The 24,616-nt window shown below is 39.0% G+C and overlaps 1 protein-coding gene across 1 annotated transcript in view; it reads right to left on the bottom strand.

Moving 5' to 3' along the window:
- Positions 1-338: 338 nt before the first annotated feature.
- The window catches only part of RYBP (RING1 and YY1 binding protein), a 43,544-nt gene continuing 19,266 nt past the window's right edge, over positions 339-24,616 (bottom strand). The window contains exons 3-5 of the mRNA XM_062585611.1: positions 4,346-4,522; positions 4,134-4,232; positions 339-936 (exon numbers count right to left, since the gene is read on the bottom strand). Of these exons, the coding sequence (XP_062441595.1) occupies positions 684-936; positions 4,134-4,232; positions 4,346-4,522 (529 nt within the window). The 3' untranslated portion in view covers positions 339-683. The remainder of the gene's footprint in view (positions 937-4,133; positions 4,233-4,345; positions 4,523-24,616) is intronic.

Raw genomic sequence — 24,616 nt, 5'->3', positions numbered from 1 at the left:
CCCAGCTAGGTTCAAACCTTCAGGAACACGCTTTTCACCTAAGACCAGTTCCATTTCAGTTTCAGTACTTTCACAGAAGGGGACTGTCCCAGATCTTTAACTGTTCAATATTTGTTTCACTTCACAGTGTTTCAAGCACCAGCGTTTCCATGTATTGGTTTCAAATAACCCTTTATATATATTTATTTATATATATATTTATATATAATTTATATCAAAACTGATAGTACACAGTATAACTGGAAGAAGAACTGAACTTAAAAAGGATATGTTGAAAGAGGATGGAGTTTGTGAATGCAATAAATAAAGCCCCCTTCCCTTCCCACCCACACCCTACCCTAAAACAAAAAGTTGTAATGTTCATGGAAAACTGTGCACAGCAGATATTATAAAAAAGTAGGATTCAGGAGCACATCCAATTATAAATGATTGTTAGGAAAATCATATAAAACAATGGAATACATAAAAGTGTCAAGAGTAATCGTTAGGGTGAGAAATTCCTTGGTGGCCAGATGCCCATGGCAAGCAGAAATTATCCTGGTTGCATCAGTAAGAGGTCGATGTCCAAGAAAGTGTGTGTTCAAGCACAGAAGAGGCTCTCCAGGATTTGAACAGCATGGGCAGGTGGAGTGTTTGAATTTCATACCCTGATTCATAGTTTCCACAACTCCATGTGCAATTTTTCAGAAAGATTCGTCGTTGACTGCCGACATGTCCCCCTTTGGTGTGGAGGAGCGGGACGAGCCCTTGTCTGTGCTCTCAGAGCCAGAGCTGCTCTGATTCTGTTGTTCTGATCCTGCACTGGAGGTCACTGTAGAAGATGACGTGGATGAGGAGCGAGTCTTTTCTTTAAAGTCTGTGATAATTACTGTGACATTTCCCACTGTGACTGCCAGCTGCTGTGCAGTACTTCTGTCCACATTTTTCAGTCTGGGTCTAGAAGAAATTAAAAAAATATATATTTTAAAAGAAAGGAAAAGTTTATTAATAAAAAAAGAATTCAACAAACTCCGTGACTTGTTCCTCTACTCGCCTGTGCAGACAGCAATAATCAGGAAGAGAATACAGGTAGCAGCACATGCTGCACAGCACAATCATAGGACGAAAGTTTGACCTTCTGCTCCCTGCAACAGCAGTCTGTGAGGGCTGCAGTAGTATGCTCAATCCCAGAGGAAAGACCTGTCTTGCAGAGCTCTGTGACGAGCACTGGGCTCTAGGTTGATATTTTTAATCTAGCTCAGCCAAAAAGAAGGACACTACAACAGAGCCATGCAGACAGGAGCCAGAGAGCGCTAAGGATCTCCCCACGGGGCAGATGAAAGAATTCTGTTATCTAAATTCTCCATCTCATCATGCGCCCTGATGTTGTGAGACAAGGCTGTGACTCTGCAATACAAAACCACATGAAAGCATTTGAACATGGCTCTTTCATTCCCGTATTGGAACTCTGCAGCTGCAAACACCACAGGCACTAGGACAGCTTAGCTTCTCTTTCAACTGCTTTGAGTTTACACAAATCAGATGCCCAAATCAGCCCATGTATAAAATTGCTCAAAATGTTCCCTCTGGAACAAGGCTATTGTAAATAAAACCCAGAATGTACAACGATACTTCTTGCAGCTAGCTCTTTTAGCTAGGAAAAAACAGGAAAGAACACCCTTGTATTTATAGCTCAGGATTACCCCAGTAATTCGCATGCTGTGCTATCACTCAATTAGTAATGTAGCTAATAAGGGTCTAGACTCCAACAAGCCGACATTCATGTGCATTCCAGGATTTGCTCCAAAGCTCTGACACAACAAAGTCGCTTTAAAAGCAAACTTTAAAGGCAAATACTGCAAATACTTTGGCCATTCCTCTACCAACAAATTCCAAGTCAGCTGCAGTGACTGCTGCAATTTACAACTTTTACTTCTAATTAAGGGTCAGACTTGAGAAGAATATTCCCAAAAGGGAAATTATAAAGGATAGTCTTCATACATCATTGAAAAGTAGCTCGCTGAGAGCTAACTTGTTTGAAGAGACAGAGGAAAAGACAGGATATCTTTAGGATCAAGCTCTAGCTTTTAAATCAATTTGCCTTTTCTCTTCTGTGTACCCTGCATAACACAACCTTAAAGAAGAGAAAATTAAGCTGACTTCATAAATACTATAGTTAATCAAGTGATATTCTAGAACTAGACAGACCAGAAAAACATATTAATGAACAACTATATTTTTGCAGAACTTCCCTAGTAAAAATGATGAAGGAATTACTACACCAAAAATAGTATTTTTGCATCTTACCTATGACGCAGTTTCAGCTTTTAAGTAGTACAATGGGAAATGCATTTCTAACAGGTAGAAAATATAATTAAAATATTATTGTGCTAGAGTAACTATCACTAAAGCTTCTGACTTGAAACGGCCCCGTAGTTTACTGACTAGCCTTCTCAAAACAGTAGTTGTGCTTAGTAAATTCCAGCATTAATGAGACATACACCCACGTGTGTGCGTTGTATGTACGCACTTGTAAAGAGCTAGCAATTTTAACACATAACCACAGACTTGGATGAAATCATCGCATCACCTTGTTTGTGGGTAACAAGAAAGGCCACCTAGCTCAGCAAATTTACAGGGTGTTGTCAGCTTTCAGACATCGTCTCAGCAGATTAAGACCGCCCTCAAAGAATCAGCAGCAAGCAGCAGTAAACATGCCAGGAAGTGTAGTAAGCGTATGTATTTTTCTTCTTAAGCTCCAAGTTCCTCTAGGAAACCCAGTTCTTCCTGTAATTTGATGGGGTCATTTGTTTTCTCTTGTACTCTGTAACAGTCAAAAAATGCTGGCCCAGATACTGGAAGCGACCTTACAGCCTGTACCTTTCTCCAGTGTTGAACATGCACTTCTGCTATTGCTTGTCAGAAGCCATCACTCAATAGTTATACATTGTAGAAAAATGAGATGACATTCAACAGAGCTCACATGGCCCAGGCTGCATTAAACTCTGCCTGGAAAAGCTCCTGCTACTGAGATCCTTTGAAAGAAACCATGCACCAAGTGCATGAATGAAACATTCTATGCTTCTTCAAATATAACAAAAAAATAACATGGAAAAAGTGGAGAGAAGCAAAGCGAAGTAGTACAGGATTTCTGAACAGTCCCTGCTCACACTGTATTTTTTTTTTCTTTTTTTTTTTTTTTTTTTGGGGGGGGGGTGAGCCTATTAAGTACAGACAGAAATCTCAAGACAATCCCTCTAGCACACTCACACAACTTCTTCTTTCCACAGAAAGCAAAAAGATTGGCCTATTTGCATATTTTGCAAAATTAAACACACACTGATGCTTCATGTCCTCTTTTATAGCTGAAAAGGTTTATGGCCAAAGTGTTCCAAAAAAAGAGATGCAATCCTATATAGCTCACATAGGCAGAGCTCACAGCTGAATTCCTTCTCTCCTAGCTTTATAACTTAAACAATACAAAGACAATTTTGGCTCAGGATTTGTTATTTTAGGAAATAAAGCACAAAGCATTACTTAAAGAACAAGCATGGAATATCAGTATAGGTGAAATTAGGACTCTCTGCATAGATAGCTACTCATTTGAAAATACCTATCCAACCATTTCAAACCTAAATATATCTGAAACCACCACTAATATTTTTTGTTGATGCCAAGATTCTAAGAAATTTGTTCACACAGTCTTTTAATTCCAGAACACTCAAGAGAATAATCTTGATAACTACAGTGCATGATTTCCGGGGGGGGGGGGGGGGGGGGGGAGTAACCTTCATTCACTGCTACTGAATGTAAAGGAGTGAAGTTAAGAACTTGATAAGGACCATTGTAATTGCTGGTTAATACTGAAGGTTGTTGGGGGGGTTTTTGCACAGTGTTTACTACCCAGTTCACACTTAATTCTTTCAGTAGAGAAACCAAGTGGTGAACAGGATGAATGTTTTTAGTGCTTGAATCTGCCCTTACCAGATGATTGTTTGAGTGCTTACGCATGGAGGAAGTTCATAACCACTGATGGTCTCATCATGCTAACGGACAAACCTCAGAGCTCTGTCCCAGTCAGTCTTCTGGGGCAGTGGGGGAGCATCTGCTATTTAACACAATTCTCAGAGAACTTAACTTTTTGATAAAGTTACCTTGAAGTGTGATTTGAGTCGCTGGTCTTTGTTGTAGTATTTCCAGACTGTATGCTGTTTGCTTCACTAGGAGGATCTTTCACAATATCTGACTTTGGTCTGTAAGAATTGGAGGGGAAAGGAAAGATTATGACGTTAGATTAATTGCACTTAATCAATGCGCAGTACTACTTAAATCACTCTACATTTAATACAGTATCCTTGAAACTTACTTAGTCTTCTTGTTAGTGTTCTTCTTTGTAACACTTGGACTAATTTCTTTTTCTTTGTCAGGTTTTTCTTTGTCTTGTTTTTCCACTTTCTCCTTCTTCTCCTTCTTAGGTGGTGGTGGGGTGGCATATTGCTGGGCAACTTGTTGTGCCACCAACTGAGAGTTTATTCTAGGTTTCCTATAACAAGAATTAAAAAAAAAAAAAAAAAAAATCCACAATCAATTTTTATAGACAGGAAGAGTGACTTTGCCAAAAGTACTATGAAGATATTTCAGCAACTAGGGAAAAATACTTAAAAAGTATGTTTATAAAGAACCAAATGGATGCCCTTATTTAACGTCAAGTATTACTGTTGCTACCAAACAAGTGTGAAATTTTCAAATTAAGAATTTAACCCATATTGCTATTTCATCAGTTCTTAACCTCTTCTAATATTCTTAAGTTGTATAATGCTCCCTTTTCCCATCTATTTCATAAAATCACAGCCCAAAGTTTTGAGAGAATATTGAAAAGAGGCTTTCACAACGTTCCCAACCATACCACGCAGCTATGCTTTAAGAGGTAACAAAAAAATAAGTTTGCTGATTAAAATCAGTCTCCTTCATATCTTTCAATTTAATTTTTCAAATGAGTTCTTGTTCCCTGAAGCAGTGAACTTAGCAGATAACAAAGAACAACAGAAGGTAACTGAGATTACTTTGTCCCAAAGACCGAGATTGAAATTCATCATGAAGAAAACAAAAAACAAACAGGCATTCACTACTCCATTAGGAGGAAAGGCTGTGCCAGGCTCTGACACACTGTCTTCACACAATTGTCTACCATCTCCAAATAGTGCTCAGTAATTTATACAATATATATTCAGTTAGACTGGAAAAGAGAGAGGCAAAAAAAAAAAAAAAAAAAAAAAAAAAAGTGTCAGACTCTCCCAAAACACAAGGAGAATCTCAAAAGCCCTGCTTACTCTAGGTGCTGGAGAACATACTGCTGGGCTGTGGCATAAAAGAAAAAAGATGACTATTCCTACCTATAGCACATGGCAACATAAGGTAAATTGAGACAAAGCGAGCAATTTCTGCCAAGACCAGTGGCATCAGACTTGAGTTTGAGTGAATTAACAAAGATCAAAGGACAAAATGAGTGTCAGACAATCCTAGGAAAACTCAAGAGGTTGGAACAAAAAAGAAAAAGGGGGGATAAAAATACACAAAAAACTCTTCTTTCAAAGAGTTTTCATTTCAAATTGTGATTTATACCCAAAAAAAAAAAAAAAAAAAAAAAAAAAAAAAAAAAAACACCTTGACATATAACCAATAATTTGGTCCTTGTATAGTGTCACAGAAATTTATACTTTACTGTCTTCTGCGTGCCTCATCCAAACTTGTGTCTCCTTTTAGCTTAATAATTAGAGATTTCTTGTGTTGGCCTGGCACGCTGAGGGCATTTATACTGTGAACACTCTTGACTATTTGTGGTTGATGCAACCCCTTCACACGCCAGAAAGATTTAGGCTCCCCATGTCCACATGACTTAGGAGGGGAAGCAAATTAGGTTTTCAGCCACCTTAGACTTCAGTTATGAGTTGAATACTAATTGCAACAGTTGTTCACCCTTGTCCAAACCTGTTATATTGGTTATAAATACAATTCCAATTTTCTGCATAGATTAGACCATAACACGTTGTTAATGAAAACCTTTTATAAGCAGTATGCAATTGTTTTCTTAAAACTACACCTAGCACATAGAAATCCAAGGGTTAGAGCTCCAACCTTGCACAAAGGTCTTGAGTTCATCTCTCTTCATATATTCAACATATAATTTATGACAACAGTGATTGTGCCTCTCGGATACCTGTCCAGGATCTGAGGAGATCAGACACCTTCACTGAACTCCTCACCGATAGTTACGCTTTAAATTTTAAAGGTGGCCAAAATTTGACTTTTAAACTGCAGTTAAACTGCATCTCTGACTACATTTGAAATATACCCCTGGAAAATCCCTGCTGGCCTAATCCTCACCACCTCGAGCAACTGACTACCCAGCCCAGTTCTTTGGCCCTGGTCAGCCGTACAAACACCAACCCCAAGGCCACCACAGGTATCCCGATGAGCAGATGCCTGTTACTCTTCCAATAGGGTGACTCCGTAAACCTGCTTTAACAACAAGCTCCATTAGCCTTTAGAACCACCTCTGATGGTTTTTCCTTCTATTACAAACATCTAGAGAGGGTTTTTTTGTTTGTTTGTTTTCTTGCTTTTAAAAAGCTGCTTAGTGGTTTCAGTTTTCTTTTTAATAAACTTAAAAAATATTAATTGCTCAAATGTAAAATCTGCATTTAGGGAAGAAAAATACAGACAACGAACATCCAGAAGAAGTTCTATTGCTGCCACATGAAAATCTAAACTCCAGTACACTACACCAGCGTGTTATCATCAAGTCTCTGCAACAGACTGCGCCCAAGCTACTAAGCAGTTTCAGAAACATTTGCATTTTTCACCCAACATAGAAGCTCCTATACATTTTATGCCACAGTCTGTATACGTTTCCCAGAGAACAAACATGACCTGGACCTCAGCCCTTCCGTGTTCCAGATTTTTTTTTTTAATAACTCCGGTGCTGAAAAGTTTTACAGATTAGATCCAGAAGTTAACTGCTCCACAGAAGAGTTTGCTGAAGATTTCCTCACACAGAGGCTTTGGCCAACCAGGGAGAGAGAAAATCTTCCCAGTCTTTAGCTTATGCACCAACCTAATGAAAATGCAACACAAATGTCCTTTTTGTTTTGTTTTCTGGGGCAATGGCGGGGGGAGGGAAAAAAATACAAGAGAGTTGTTTGCTCTGCAGAGCAAGATTCAAGTTACCAACACTTCTGCAGAAAGACACTATGTATCAACGGACTTCCACAAGCATTTTTCCCTTGGAGAAATTACCATAAGAGAGTAGCAACAACGTACTAAAATTTTTAGCGGAATATTGAGGCTATTTTGCAGCCTTGCATTTAAAAACTCAGCATACTGCAGCTTCTGCCTGTAGAACAGTAAACAGAAAAATAAGAAAAACAAAGTGTTCTGGTTGTACGCGAAGATTTTCGGGTCGATGTAACCGCAGGAAGAGCGGGCTTGAGCAGCAAGTGTAACGCAACCTGACCATCTCTTACTCCTCCAGTAACGGCGGGATCCTGAAACTTTCCCTTGTCAGCAGCTAATACTATCAGATTAAAATAAGTAAAAAGAAAAGGGACATTCACACCCTGTTTCTCCATCTTCACATCTCTTAGCCTATAAAGATCGCACATTAAAGAAACGTTGAGAAATCTTTGGGAAAAGGGCGGATACCATCTCCCTACGTGATTAACCTCACTGCTTGAAGTCGCCTTTTCTACCCTGGCTTACGCATGTTTGCTGTTCAGGCAACCAGTTAAATCCAAAACTCTCTAGCTGTTTGCACTTGGGCATTTTATCCCAGAAGCTTATCGGGGAATGCCACTTCAAGCATCTGAGACGACCTTCGGTAAAGTCTGCCACTCAGCACGGCTCCGACCTGCTGGCTTGGGGCGTCATTTCCACGCATGCTGCAACTTCAATGACCACCAAGCTGCTGTTACAGTGCTGCTGCAGCACTGCACTTGCTTGAATTAAGAAAAACTTATTAAGGAAACTTATCAACTTAAAAAAAAAAAAAAAAATCACACTGGCATTTCAAAATATTGTTGCTTTTCCCCAAAGAGGCTACTATTAAAAAACTACCATAGCCTGAAAGTGCTGATGCACAGGCACCTCCTCATACTATCTCCCTCTCTTTTTCTGTGCTTTTGACAGCACATTACATATATTAAGCTTTATCATTTTCTGGAGAGTCGCTGACATAACTAGCTCTACTTCTCCACAAATGGTATTTGCATATCCCTTCTTTATGCCATAAGATTACTACAGTAACAGCAAACAAAACTGAAAGTGAGGAGAGAGCAGGAAGAAGCCCGCACAAAAGCGGGGCCCTGCGGGAAAGGAGTGGACCCCGGCTTATCGATAGGGCTCCTCTTCCTGCACAGAGCAGGGAGCAGAAAACCGCTCCGATTTTGTTAATTCACAGCATGTTTTAAGATGTGCTGTACTTGAAAAAAACAGAGCTTTTAAAAAATAATTCAAAAAACCAATAGCTTTCCAATTTGGCCATTCCATTCACATTCATAGAGGGTTGTGATTTTTTTTTTTTTTTTTTAAGTCTTCCTAAAAGTTAACTAACTAGCATAATAATAATAGAAGTAATACAATCTTCCAATAAGACTGTATGATACTACTACAGCCAGGATTCACTGGTTAAAAGGCCTTTAGAAAAAAGCCAAGCAAAACAAGGACAGCAGTACATTTTTTAACCACAGCAAACCATAACCATAGTAACCACAATCAAGTAAAGTATCTGCAATATCCAAAAATTGCTCCAAGTTTCCCTGCCTACCAAAAACACACACTTCGAAGGCTTACACTGATCCGGTCCAGCACAGATTCACGTGCCATTTAGCAACCTTCCACCTACACACACACACATATACACATATATCATCATATTGTCACACTATTTGTCACAACAATGACCCTTTTCATGAGTTTTGTGCATTCTTCTCCAGCTGTTGCAGCAGATAGCTTACAGTGCTTTCTAGAGATTAAAAAAGAGCATAAATATACTTTGTAGCCGATTCTGTTCCTTTTTCTTTGCAGAAGGGCAGGAAAAAAACAAGGTAGAGAAACAAGCCTCATTTCTACCTGGACTACAACGAATTAACATGCTCTAGCTTGTGCTGCAGAATTCAAAGTCACAAAAACAGGATTCCTTTTTTTCAGCTGTTCAATACCACGCCATGTCCAAGTCTCCCTGTCCCTAGTTTTGTTCTCATTTGGCAATTTTTGCAATCTCCAGAAAGGAGATTGCTGTTGTAACCCAAATATACTGCTTTTATTTTAAAAATAAGCTAACATTAGAGCAGAGTAACCTGAACAGAAACTTGCAGCCCCTTAAAATTTTTTGTAAGAATAAACAGTCCCAGAAACAACTATTAGCCATTTTTACCCCAAATTTGCTGTTCAACTTACTTTCTGTAACATTAAAACAATTAATGTAACCAAGAATATGTCTAAGCAACAAAACTAAAACCCAGCTCAGCTGCTATTCTAAGCTTTCCACGTAGTGTTCACATTTAAGGAAAAATTGTCTTGTCACTTAGTATAAGGTAAAAGTAAGAACATTCCACCCAAATCACAGCTAATGAAACTCAACTTCAAAAAATTATTTAGACAGATGCAATACTTGTAATATTACATCATTTGTTTCGTGAATTCCTAAGCAGACAAACACTGAGCTGCTACAACATTGTGCCTCTTTTTGCAGGTCACCCAATTCTTCCCCCAACGTGAACAGGGAGTTTCTTGGGTTTTGTTTTAATTTTCCTCCTTCCTCTTTGACACGAGTGAGGGGCCAGTGACAAAATTGGCTACTTGAAGCACTTTTGGTAGAAGAGAACCCACTTGAATTCCTGTTCTGTCTGGATCCCCGTAAATTGAAGTGTGCCATGTCACGCTGGTGGCCACCATTAAGCCTTTACTGTGTCCAGTATTAGGTGAGGACTTTCAAGTACAGAGAAGATAATACCATACTATATAATACATACCCAAGTTGTGCAGAGCTCGGGGGCAAAAGCATTTTGCACAGCCCAGCATTGCTCATACACATCTTCGAAACAGCAGCTATAGTGTTCTCAGAGCCAGGTCTTTCATGCCCAGATTTTAAATCAAGAAGTCATTCCTCAAACAAGAGTAAGAATTACTAGACTGGCCCAAACCAAAAAGTGAGGAAGGAGAATATGGTAGATATTGTCCTCTAGAAGTACTTAAAGCAGCAATAGGTCACCTCAAAAATGAATGCAACCCCTCAAAAAGAACAAAGCTTTGCTTCCAGCTACAAAAAATCATCTCCATAGCAGTCTCAAAAAACACACAAGCTAGTCTACAACATAAACAAAAAAAACAAGATTGCTATAATAATGCCAACAGATGAATATTGCAAGAATTTTTCTGCACAAGTGTCTAAAACAGACAGGGTTCTTCTACATGAAGTTATGCTTTGCTTGGACAAATTTCCACTAAAGTAACAGCCTGGGTAAAGACTTAACCCTCCAGACCCAACCCTAGCGTGACAAATAATCAGCAAGATCTGTATCCTTTTCCAGAAATAAAGTGAAGAGGAGAAATAAGTCTTCTCCCTCTTGAAATCCAAGAGTAATAAAACTAGAATCAAACTGTACTTTCCATGTTATAGTTGGACTAATAAATTGTTTCAAACTTGTTAAGATGTTGAGCTGTAGTTTGCATTACAAGAACAGATATTTGTGGAAGAAAAACAATTAGTGATCTTTGCAGAAAGGAAATACTGGTGTATTAAAAAGATGAACTGTATGCACCCATCCAGAGCGTGGTTTTGACACCTAGGTCTTTACCATTAATACTGTAAATGCTGCACACAAATAATTCTCTTTACTATACTTTCCAGGCTGGTCAGTTAACAAAAATGTTATGCCTTGCAAAACTGTGTACCCTGAGATTGTTATGTTATTTGACACTGGGAAGTTTTGTTCACAGAGAGTAGAGTGAATGCAGGAGCTTTTATGAAAGACTTGCTGAATATGTGACTGTGTTCTTGAAATCAGAAACAAAACTGCTCTTTTAAGATTCTCACAAATACCTTCCAGTGCTTCACCAGCTGCATTTTCTTCAATATCTCAAAGTTTCTCTCTAAAACCTGTCCCAGGACTACTTCTAGAGCACTAAGTGCTTCTAGCACATCCAGAAGCAGGAATTCTGCTTCTTTATTCATCGTTCCTTTAGTTGGCCACAAAAATAAATAAATAAATAAATAAGGAAAAGAAAAAGAAAAAAAAAATATCGAACCACACACATTCATATGTTACTTACTTGGCACTGGATTTAAATAGGGATATAGAAGGATAATTTTCACCATATTTTTCATGTGACCTTAAGTTCTGTATCTGTTTGGGATTTCTTTGGTCCCACTTAGTTGAAAAAATGCAAGCCATCCATCTCACAAAGATATTGGCAGAATGGAAACTGCAGCTTGCCTTATTCCCGCAGTAACGCACAGAGTCTTAAGGGACTCTAGCAATCCCCAGAAATGTGGATCTAATTATAATTGCTCTTACTTTCCTACAACTGTGTTATCAGAAGAATGAAAGTAGCATCAAGTGGGATTTCAGAGTCAAAAGCCTCATGTAACACGAAGTGCCGAGGATTTGAATAATTTCATGCTGTTCCAGCTTTGATGCAAGTGGTGATACAGTCAGACCTCTGAGCGGCTCTCCATTTCTTTGAGGAAATGCATTTGATACGCAGCGCAGCGTAAAGTCAAAATATTCGACTGTTTTTAATAATCTTAGTAATATTTGAATAAATAAATCAAAGAAAAAACAAAATTAAAAGTATTTCTGTGAAAGCGTTTATAAAACATTCCATGCCAGAACAATAATACAAGAAGCATACTTCTAAGAGATACTGTAAAGGGTAGAAACCAACCTACAAAGACAAAGGCAATAAACAGAAAGAAAAAAGCACTGAAGAGACAACCAGGCAATCACAAATATGTGGTTGCAAAATATTTTGTTGAAATAGTGTCATCTAACACTGATGTGCCAGCGCTGTGCTTTTATTTAAAATACAGATGTCTAAAAATGAAGAGGTTAACGTAGGGAACACCCATTTCTGGGTTGCTGGGTTTAGTTTTTTCACTACACCATCAGTGTGACACAATTATTTTTCGGCTCCACAGAGAACAGTATCTACTACTAACTTTATACCTCAAAATACAGCAAAAGAGCTTGAAAGACTAGTATTGGTATTAAGTCTAAATGTCTTGGGGAAAATGTGAAAGAAGATAATAATCACTTTGCACAAACTAAACAACTGTGCACCACAAAACAAAGTACATTTAAAATCCATGGCCAACTACAGAAAACCTCCACAATCCTCAGCGTATGCCCTGAGTATCTGGCCTGATGTCTCTCATCTCCTCTGAAGAACTAAGAATAAGCAAGGCAAAGATAAAGTCTCCTCTGTTTTGTGATAACTGTTCCTAGCTATGACAACAAACCTTGAGCTACTCAGATTTCAGAAGAATAGCATTTTAAACCTTATGTTTGTCTACCAGACATTTTTAGACTTCAGGTCACTTCCCACAGCTTGAATACTTTCTGCAGTAGTTTTTAGTGGTTTCACAAAGCTGCTAACTCTCCCCTCACCCTTACTGTGAAAATCTGCCTTTATTCAAAGCCTTTTTTTTCTTTCCCCCTCCTTAAGAACAGGAGAGTTATTAAATGAAATGCAAGCTTCTACCTCCATCTAAAACATGCAAGAGGCACTGGAGAAGAAAGCATTTACTTGTCCCTGGCTAGCTGCTGCCTGTTTATCAGTGGGATGCTTATCCAAGGAGCATTCTTGGTGAGAATCTTAAAAGGTGCATCATTTGCAATGATACCTGCATAAAGCATACTCACAATTTTCACATGTTATCTGGAACATAAGCATTGTTTATTTTTAATTATTTGGAAGTATTTACAAACCAAAGCATACAAATTAAAGAGTTTTATCCACAGATTTAATCACAGCACAGACTTTCTGCAGCTAGTAGTTTTGATTTTTTTTTTTAATAGAAATATCCTAAAAATAAATCCCAAAGCCAATAGTAAACAAATTTTAGGATTCATGTATAAAGCTATTTCAACACAGTTGGTCAACTGAATATTTTTACTATTATTTTGAGGTATACATCAATTGATATAATCTCATTATAAAGTAGCTTAAAATCAGCACCGTAAGATTTTTCTGGAACCAGTTTGACCAGAATTTTGCCATGATAAAGCTGCAAGTAGTCACATAACTTGTCAAAATATTCATTCTACTATAATACCAAAATCAAAACTGTACATACGGTTTCTCTTAACTGGTAGCACAGGCATGACTGCAAATCTAAATGTGAAAGCAAATCAGGATCATTAAGCTCAAAGCAAATCAAATAAAAAACATCTTATACTGTGCTCCTTAGCCTGCCAAACTTGGGACTTGGCAGACCGCCAGCAGGAAAGGAGTCCCAGGGCTAAAGTCTTCTGCTGAAGCTGCCCAAAGGGCAGGTCTGATGCCAGGACCAGAGTACACCAGCTGACACACTTCCCTTACAGCCGTGTAGACAGAGAAAAGCATTCGCACTGTGGTTTATCCCAGTCTACCACGTTTTGCACCCTAGCAAATCCATAAAGCACCTCGGCACTGCATTTACTGCCCTGTTTTGCTCTATCAAGTTACGTATTTCTGACACGCCTTTGCAGAGCACTTCCAGCCACATCAGTTAGCTGCTGAAGCTCACCTCCAAACTCGCTGCTCCCCAAAACATGGCTGACCAGGCATCCTCAAAGAAATATCTATGACATACATGAGATCAAAGTCCTTCATGTTGCCTTTTTTTTTTTTTTTTTTTTTTTTTTTTTAATAAGAAACGGCAAAAAGCCTGAGAAGACTCAGCAAAAGGAATTTGTGTACCTTCCCATTAAGTCCCACATTACAAAACAGGCTAAGTTTCAGTGTACTGAAGTTCTCCCACTTCTACATTTTACAAAGTGACAGAAATCACCATACCATGCAGGTAAGGCAGTGTATCAAAATGAAACCTTCCTTTACATAGGAATAAAGAGCTTTTACAGGTCTTTTGCAAAACAGCATTCCTCTAGAGTGAAAGGTCCTTCCCTCTGCAGTTGTTTAGCTGGAAGTCACAAGCGGGCAGAAAGGAATAGCTAACAAAAGTTATTTTTCAGGCTTCTCGGTGCCCAGATGTGCAGGCAGAACAATATGCAACATTGGTCACCGAAAGAGAGCTGGAGCTTTACCTAACCACTTATTATGTCTGCAGTAGGTAAAACAAAAGTCACGTGGAAGTTTAAAAGAAATACCGAGTCTTTATTTTCGCTTTTACAGTACAGGCCTGCTGGGAACTTCAGGTGGACTTGGCAGTCTCGACCATACTTTAATCTGTAGCACCTACCTAAAGGTGAGGCAGAGGATTTTTCACCTCTAATCCGTAGCAGCTACCGAGCGCGCGAGGTGAGCCCCCCACGGCTGGCCAGCAGATGCTCGCCCTGCAGTTGCTTTCTGCAGCCACTCGAAATCCCTGGCATAGATCCAGCGGGAACCAGGCAGCTGCTCTCGGCCTCTCTCCCTGCAGTTACAAGTGGAGGCAACAAGCCCCGCGTCTATCCACACGCGCACACAAACACACACACAAGACCAAGACAGCTCTGAAGAGCTGCGCACACTGCTAAGATTACGCTTGTCTTCGTTTGCTAATTTTACTTCAAACAAGAACACCTAGTAAAGATGAGAATGGTGAAAAGTCTGAGAGAGCCTCCTCCTTTAACTACAGAGTAAAGCACATTTCCTAAAATAAGGAGCTCAGAATACACTTTAAATAAATGCAAAATTAATAAAGTGTTGGCAAAACAATACCCAGGTTACCACATTTTAAGCACACATTTTATCTGGATTAATGGGGAAAGCAGAATTGTCCAAATGCATTCACCTGTCCCGTGAAGATTTTAAGCATCTCTAAAGTAAGTGAACAGAAAAAGGGATCACAACCTCATTATACTTACAAATACAATAAAGCTATATTAAAACTATTCGGATTAATATACGAAATACAAAGCTATACAACCAGAATTACAGTTTTTCAGATGCATTACTTTATCTTTCTTCACTACTTACATAAAAATAGATCTCTAAGGCTAGAATTTAAGGACAGACCAAAAAAACAGAAATTGAGAGAGTGCACAATACATCTTTCCCCACTTGATACAAAATCTGCAATATGTAATAAATTAAAGTAGCATCAATTCCAAATTGCAACATGTCCCTAAGCTCCAATTCAGCATGAAAAGCTTTACAATTCCCTCTCTCTCTGCCTCAACATTTGCTTTCCAATACTAGTTATTAGCTCCGTGGCAAAGTATTCAGGGAAAGAAGCAGTGTTGTCTCATACTCATTTGTTTCATTGATAGGGAAGAAGTTTTAGTGCAGTGGAAAAACTGAGGTTATATATCCAGAAACAAAAGCCAAACTTATAAGAAATGATGAGCTGCAACTGTAAAGATCTAATCAAGTCTGAACTTGAAAAGATGGCCTTTAGATTACTGAATCATTTTTCTTAGTTACGCAACTTTCCTTGGTCACCAATACTTTTAGTTTTACATTGCAAATGCCTTGCAAGCTTTATTTTTGGAACCTTTTGCAGCCATCATCGCACTATTGATACATTCACTGATCCATTCTTTGAGGTTGTTAATCCATCACTGAAAATTCAAATCGGTATTTCATCAGACTGCACATCAAAACAGTAAAATTTATTGTGCTGTCGCTTCTGGTGTTTTCATCTACAGACACACCTTGCTGCAAAATGGCAAAATACCAAATGTTTCATGATTTACAAGCACTTACAAAATTATTATGGAAAATTCACTAACCTCAGCACAAAATATACTTGCCTACAACCACCAGGATGATGACAAAACTAAAGTGATTTTACTCACTTGTCAAAAATAAGCTGCTCTCAATAGTAAAAAGTTGAAAAACCATTCATAAGGTTGGCAGCAACCAAGATGAATATAATAAAATACTCTGATTTCCAACACAAACCATTATTTAAAATATTTCTTCTGACTGTTCATTAAGCTATGTATAACCCTCAAGAAGGCAAACTCCCAGAATCAGGGCTTCCTAATTGGTAACAAGGTACATTTGGCAGCCCAAAGGTACACACAAGTCTGACAGCAGTTTAATATGTGGATTCTCAAGACCAACTGCTTATAGCTGTTGTATTAGGAATTAACATAATGAAAATCTGAGGAAACCACAACTTTTACAACACTAAGTATAGCTGAAGAATACCAGACTTGATGTTACAAAAGCATTCTATAACTACTGCTAACAAATATTTCAGTTTCAGACACTGAAATTTTGAGTAGAAACGGAAATTGTCAAGTATACACCATCCTTTAATCTAGCTTGACACGTCCCATCTGGGAGCATCTGCCTTAAGGTTTCAAGACACTTAAGTTTCAGGCTAATTTTAAAACAGCTTTAACTTGATATTTCTTCAGGCTCAGGTGGGGACACCGAGTCCTTTCTGGAAGCAGAAGATCATCTTACCAGCACATGTACCCCTTCTGCAGGTAAACAACAGAGGCTGCTGATGAAGCAGCGTAGGGCTGCGTGAAAGCCACCTGGCTGCCCTCCACGCTCCCGGTGAAGGAGGGGATCCTGGGCAAGCCACAGGCTCCATCAAGCTCCTCGGCTCCGCTCCCACCTCACTCATCTCGGCACCCACACGTGCAAGAAAAGCAATGCAAACGCTATGTTACAAGTGACAACTAGCTTTCTGGCCTGATGATACGGAGGAAGGAGGAAAAACAACAAAAAAACAAAATGGAGACACACAAACTTAAAAAACTGCAAGAAAGGAAAAGAAGAAATACTGAAAACGTTGTCCCTACAAAAAAGGGACTTCAGGTGCCAAATTTACTGCCTGAAAGGCCTGAGGTATTATTAAACTATTCCTACAAACCATTATAAACATGCACAATTCTAAAGTTGCTGCCCTCCCCAAAAGCCTATGTTAAAACTAATAAGGAAAATGTACATCCAAAAACATCCTTCTTAAAAGTGTGCTACTGGGTTAGTGCAAAGAGTAACATCTTCCTACAAGAAGAAAGAACAGGTTAAGTTTTAAAGTATTCTCTCTTTAAACACGCCCAAACACTTCCAAGTTTGAAAATGTGTCAGACATACAATATCCAGTATTGCAGCATCATAAATAATATCACTGCTTAGAGAGCCTCCCAACTATTTTTTTTTAAGGCAGAGAAAATTTAACATCATCTAATCTAAATCTGTAAAATCAACACTTCTGTAATGAAGCCCTAAAACACCACCTGCCATGTAACAAACGCTGATTTTGAAGTTACATATCAGCAATACTGGTCCAGAGTTCATTCTTTGACAACACGTCCCCAACATTAATAATTTTTATGAACAAATAAAAGGTGGATTTGACTCTGAAATAAGCTGAATTTGTATCAAATTCACTTTAAATTTAAAACTTAGAGCATACCTTGTGCCTCCTATAACTCAGCTCTGATCCAAAGAGATCAAGAGTAATTTTTTGCAATCACTTCGTCTTCCTTTTAAATGCTGCCCTAGGACCAGCACCAAGAGGACTGAAATAGCCCACGGAGCTGTGAGTGGCAGTCACTAGCATAAACTGCATAATGGGGTTTCTAGTCACTCTTGGGAGAATAATGGTTAAATCTGCATAATACTTAGTCTTTGAGAAATGTAGATAAATACCTACCCTTCAGACAGGGAAGCATGACAGTTTGCTCAAAAACAACTAAGAAATTTCTACCGAGTGATTTTTCTGCAGAGCTGCTTTGCAACCCTGGATGTGCTTAGATTATCAGAGCAAAATTTCACTGTACTCACATGACATCAGGAAATAATGTTACGATATTAAGTTCAGAAGCTCCAACTAGAAACCCTCAGTAACCTACTTAGTTAGCAATCAATTTCTTTCTTAGGGTACTAATACTAATAACCTGCATGTGCTTAACACATTGTAGGATAAGGAAAATCAACTACCTTTACAAACAAAACTAGAAGAAAGTGTTATTCTACATAACAAAAAACATCCCCTGCAAGTCAGTTTTTGATCTGTAGGTAACAGTGACAATTGTTTGTCCAGGCACAAAACTATCAATACTTAAGAACATTCTTAGATGAGGTAATCTTAAGCCTAAAACATTCACTTTATTATATTTTTAGAGTATACTGCAAATATGTTATCAAAGTAGTGACTACTACTTTGCAGTTCTAGATAAGCTTACATAGCTTGCACATACAGACATCTGTGTGTGTGTGTGCGTGTGTGTGTATGCATATGCAAATAAACACTTATAGACAAAATCCTGAACTGGCATCCTCCAGATAAAAGCTCTAAGGGAGGGAAAGTGAGCAAATTCAGACAAAAGTTCATTCTTTAGAATTCTTCAAAATAATTCCAGTGCTCCATCCTAAAAAAGTGGTTAGTCTTGCTGAAAACTACCAGTCAAACTATGAACCTGTGCCAGCTGTAAATCACTCCAATCATCCTGGCACCATCATTTAAAGTCATTTTCCATTTAAAGAGTCTCACATCAATGCCAGAATAGCCTTTCATTACCCATCCCACTTAATACCCACAATCTCTCCACAGCTCACTTGTTCAGTCTCCACTGACCAAGTAGCATACAGAGACTGATGTGTGGATTATTGGGATTCCTAATGCTTTTTTTCCCTGCTGGCTAAATGCTGAGCGCTTGGCAGCATGCCTGACCCACAACACGTGTGGAATTGTCAGCCTAATACAATATGTCATCTGGAGAGTCTCAGGCTGAAGGAGAACTAACCGACGTCTGCTTAGCAACAGCCTTCGGCTTCCAAAACTTCCAGCTTTCCAGCACTGCTGGAAAAGAGATAGATGAGTGAGTGTTTGGGTGTTTTCCACTACTTGCTTTCTAAGATATGCAAATACATTGATAAGAACAGCAACAACATTCAGCATGTTCCCGTAACATAAAGCTGCAGAGTTAATATAGAACATTCACGTAAGAAATATCGGTCCTTGCTTCATTGCCGTCTTTCCAGTGACTCAAAATCCGCATGCAGATTCTGGATTTAAGGGCTTCCAAGTAATTTGTTTTCACAAAACCCATCGTGTATTAACTAAACAGTGAGGGGCTGCAACCAAATCTGGTGTCACTCACCAGTTTAAGAAGTTGCTATTAAACTGTTCCTATACCAGGCATTTGTTAAGGGCAGAAAGAAATGAGGTATAGGTATGTTTTGTATACAGAAGATATACTGACATCCTTTCAAGTGTGAGGCAACACATCAACCCTGTAATTCCCACTAAAGTCTTAACAGACCTAAAGGGAGTCAAGTAATAGCACAACGTCAATGTATATTAAAAAAAAAAAAAATGCGTATTTAACATCATGCCTAAGTAGTGTAATGAAAGTGGAACTAATTATTAGATGAATGAAATACAGAAGAGTGTGGATATCTTGTTTGAAAATGGAAGAAAAAAGTGAACAAAACGTATCTAAAGTTTCACTTCCTCCGTAAAACAAAACACAACAGAAAGTTCAAACACAGCATATGGCACATCCTTTACAACCTACTCAGACATCACAGGCTGTCCAAACACAGTAAGATTTTGTATATTATACCTGATGTCAGCTTACAAATTGTTTATGAATTATCAAATAAGCATAGAAAGATAAGGCCACCAACTACGTAACTAAATACATGCATTTTTAGACAACATATTATAATCTTATTTTTCTGTTAGTAAACATACCCTAGTTACTTTACAACAGATAACACAATACCAGACCAACTAAATAAAAACACTTTAAAAAATACTGTTAATAAGCAAGACTGTTTGGTTTTGTTTCCATTTTAGTACACTATCTAGCTCTTACTACCACAATATCCAAAGACTTAATCTCAGATGTGGTTATCAAGACACCCCTTTGGTTAGGTTTATCTCTATTTAACTATGGGGAACTGAAAACCAGCAACAGGCTTGCTTGAGGAGAACTGCAGTAGAAAAAAATAAATGAAGGTTTTCTGAGAGCCTGGATTATACCATATTGGCAATATGCATCTGCCAGATTACAGAAATCACTAGTTTCTACAGATTAAAACAAAAAACAAAAACAAAAAAAAAAACACCTAACAAGACTCTACTATTTTACATTGCTTTCTCTTCTAATTTCTTCCTGGATTTGTGTAGCTAACTGCTTATCTCAATTTCCAAATAAAAGCAACCTAAAACCAAAACCATGTTTTTACTCAAATACATTGCTGAAAACAATGTGGACTGAGTTGAGCAACCATTTCCTAAGGAGTTCATATCCTCACTCTACACCAAAATTAGGGCAGGAAAGAGAGCAAAGGCTTACTGCGTTATTATAATTTCGTGAGTAATTATACACAGAGAAAGCATCCAAAAGAAAAACAGAAAATAATTCCTCATTATCCTCTCCTTTAATAATCGCAGGGGTCACTTTCAGCATCAGTAAATCTCAGCATTCAAACCAACACAGAACTTCCATGTTAATGCCTCCTCTTAGGCGGTAGCTCCATGAGACAAAGTCCTCGTCAGTAATACCAAAGTAAAATACTCCTGCCACACTCCCTGCGAGGGCAACAACTGTTTGCAGCAGTTCTGTGATCTGACAGCGGAGCTCATCCAGGTTTAAAAAGACATGCAGGGTTTTTAAACCATTTATTCTCCCTCTTCAGCTCATGATGTAGCCACAAAACCAGTTGCATCTATGCAATGGAAGCAGCAGTTCCTGTAGCTCAGAGTGGACAACAGTAACGGAGCGAGGAACTGAGGCTGCAGAAAGCTTCGTGCAATGGAGGTAATAAAGTGACCCAGCAAAATACATGGAAACTCTCATTACTGCACCAAAAAAAAGGGTGTGTGTGTGGGGGGGGGAGCAAGCAGCATAAAAGCTTGCATGTACCTCATTTTAAACAGAAAAGCCTGATTTTGAAATAGCTGCTTCACTTAAGCACACACTCCACCGTGCAGGGGCTAGGTTTTGTTTTGTTTCTGTTTATTTCACAGTTTCCCTGTTTATTCAGCTTCTTTTCTCTTCTGGTAGCAGGCAGAGCAGCATGGGCTTCTTACTGCTAGCTCAAGTGCAGGGCAGGCTGCTTCATCCAAAACCAACAACATTACTCTCCACGGACAAGGACAGACACTGTGCATCACTGACCTCCTCAACTCACATATGGCTCTCAAATCGAGGTACTACTGCCTCCTAAACATGTAAAAAGATTCAATCAGTTTTTAAAGGAAATGGCAGCAAATTATCTCAGAATTTGCTTTAAAATTCCTTTTCAAAGGAATTTTGATTCATCAGATTGAGCTGAAAGAAGGTAAAGAAAACAAAGAGAGCAGCTAACGAGTTACATACATCTAGTTCTATGCTGCACCTAGAGAGCGTAAATATTACTTACATAAGTGTTAAGAAAAAGTATGAGCTGGAACAGGAGAAATTCTCTAGTCCTTTCGTAGAGGCTAGAGACATTTCCCTCAAGTTATCTGAATACTTGCTAAATATTTGGACACAAGATTTCTCTGGTTACTGACAAACACACCTTGGTTGCATGTTTCAGACCATCCATCATATGTTTGAACTACTCTTGCCTTACAAGTTGGCAGGATCAGGAATGAAACGAAGATAGCATGAACCTCTTCAATGTACAAACATATCTGTAGAAGGAAACCCAGCTACCAAATGTCCTTTTTAAGGGTATGCTCATTTTTACATTAGAATTCTTCTATGGTGACTTCCACCGCAAGCCAGGTTTTCGACAGATTTCTTGGTACAAGCCTTGCTCCACTTTCTTTGGGATCTCCATGCACCCACGAAGGTACAAATCCAGGTCTACAGGTCCCCTCCAACTACTCCAGGTCTACTCCTATCTAACAAAACAAACGTTTAGTTGTAACTTATATAAAACACCTGTGTTACTCCTGATACAGTAGCACAGCTAACAGTAGCAGTGAAAATCTGAAGTGCTGAGATTTAACACGTCTGACATCAGGACAGGACCTTGAAGTTCAAACTGACTGTATTAGAGCCTGTGCCACCACACCTTCCTGCTAGGGCTGGCAGGGCTGGCCGCACTGACAGCGCAGGCAAGCCGTCCAACCCGCTGGCGGAGCCCGCCCGACGCTCGGCACGCTGTCGTCCCGCGTTGAGTTTCACGGTTGGGCTGTACGCAGCGAAATAAAGCAGCAGTTGCCACATGGGGCAAAACTAGGAGCGAGGACTTGACGGCAAGGGCTGCAGCACAAACTTGGGAATGGGAATTGTATTAGCAGGAAGGCATATACATCTTCATTGCCAGCCTGTGCCACTACCTTTGACATTTTCAGCAGTTGTTATAAAAACATGGTTGTATTTGGCTGCATAAACACACCTTCAGCCTAAACAATACTTATCTGTCAATCATACTCAACCAACAGCCCCACCAAGTTTGGCATATGTAATACCTTTCACAGTGAGATGTGCTGAATCAAGTCAAAAACATTTAAAGAAAAGTTATTCTGGAACATATACTGGCATCCTCTTTATCTTACCTGAAGTCCAGGCACGCTGCAGTGATGGCCTAGAAACCCTCAGACCTTCCCGACACACTTGCAGGGATCTGCTTCCAACAGCCAGACCGCTTCACTCTCGCTCTCTTTTTTCTCCTCCCCTCACCGCCAGCTCACAAAAACCACTAACGTAAATTATCTGGATCTAGGCAATAACAGGTTCAAAGCCAGTAACTATGGGCATCGTCTCTCAACCACTCATTTTCTCAAGTGGAGGCTTATCCTGAGCCATTGTTTCTCCCGCTGTTGATTGCGTTCATACAATAAACAGCCCAACAACCAGGTCAACAATCAGTATTAATAGGCGGAAAGGAAGCTCCAGTTCTGCCACGAGGGAATACAAGCTGGGAGAGAAAAGCATGAGCTTTATTGCACTATGGCTGAAGCCTGATGTAAAACGTGGCCTCCTGTGCTACGCTGTTGGCAAAGTAACTCAGTATTACAAGGGCAGTGACACGAACAACTTCTCAGTCCCCATCCCCATATAGACACTCTCTGGCGCTCACATTTTTCCCACCTTTGGGCACTTCTCCCTCTCAAGTAAAGGGCTTTAAAGAACAGCTACAACAAGAATTTACCAAAACAGATGCAAACTCCTATCAAACTCCATAATAAAAAGAAGCCATCAAATTAAAGTGTTTCTCTGATATCAAAGGCTTTCAGAAAAGAGCGGCTTTTTAATTTAAACAGATGTTGTCCCTTAAAAGCTATCATTTTAATGAGTGATGTGTAGTGACATGAAATAGTTGAAAATAAGTTTATAACAAGAAAGTTAAATCGTCAAGTCTAATGAAGTTGGCCTGTTAATGAACAGCAGAAAAAGCATGCCTACGCATGCTACCCACTGAAAAATCAGGACCCAGGCCTTTTACAAAGTCATTTATTCACTGCTTCATAAACACATAAAAACACCATAGTAGTTTTACAAAATGCACTCATCTGTTGCTTTTATAAGACAGGTTCTAATGACAAAATTGCCCTTTAATTTCCATTTATTTTACATCAGCCAAAAACTTTAGATCATTTATCCCCCTCTGGTCCATTCAAACGAGGAAATCATTCAAATACAGATTCTAAGCTTTTTTCAGAACTTTGCAGATCAGCATTGCAGGGTTCTCTCTGCAATTAGATTATTTTCATCTTATATCCATGCACTCTACAGAGTTACGCAGGTGCACAAACAACTTGCCTGGACTACAATACTCAGTGACCAGTAAACCTTTTGAAAGCCCCAGTATCACCATGCTGGCTGACTCGAGCTCTGTCCTCAGCAGGGCTCCTAGTCCTGGGCCAGAGGCAGCAGCCCATTACCCCACTAGCACTCTGCAAGGCATGTGAAGCAAATCCAAAGACATATCCTCAGCTCAAAGAATACAACTTTCCAACACAATTTGCACAAAGTCAAGATCCATTTGTCTGTACCGGTTAGTGACTCCCGACTCTTATCAGCATTTCTCCTGCTGTGCCTCACTTCATTTCTGAGTTATTCTGCGAACATACTTAAGAACACCTACTGGGCAAGGATGGGCTTTTCTTATTTCTGTGATAAACATCAGTAGCATTAAGAGATTCGTACATATTTGTAAGTGAACAGTCTTTGGTACAGCATTTTGCTTGAATGTATTCCTAGAAAAGTAACAGGGAATAAAAGAGCCTGTGAATAACTAATACATGTCTACCTACTGAAGTAAACTAATTATAGAAAATAATTGAATGACTGGTTTCCTTATTCAGGGAGGTACAGATAAGAGGTACAGGTCTTCTCATATCTCAGAAGTAAGCTTAAAATGCTCTCAGTTGACAGCTAAGCACAGAGGAAAAGTCAGTCACTGGCTGTGACAGTTAACATCTTAATTCTAAGCCTTTTTTGTTCAAGCAAGCAGTCTTCTACTCAAACATATTAAACGAGCCTTTATGAATTAAACAACTATATCCAAAACCATAAACTAA

This window comes from Rhea pennata, chromosome 12, assembly GCF_028389875.1.
Source record: "Rhea pennata isolate bPtePen1 chromosome 12, bPtePen1.pri, whole genome shotgun sequence".
Lineage (NCBI taxonomy): Eukaryota > Metazoa > Chordata > Aves > Rheiformes > Rheidae > Rhea > Rhea pennata.
This window is presented reverse-complemented; position numbering and strand designations above follow the sequence as displayed.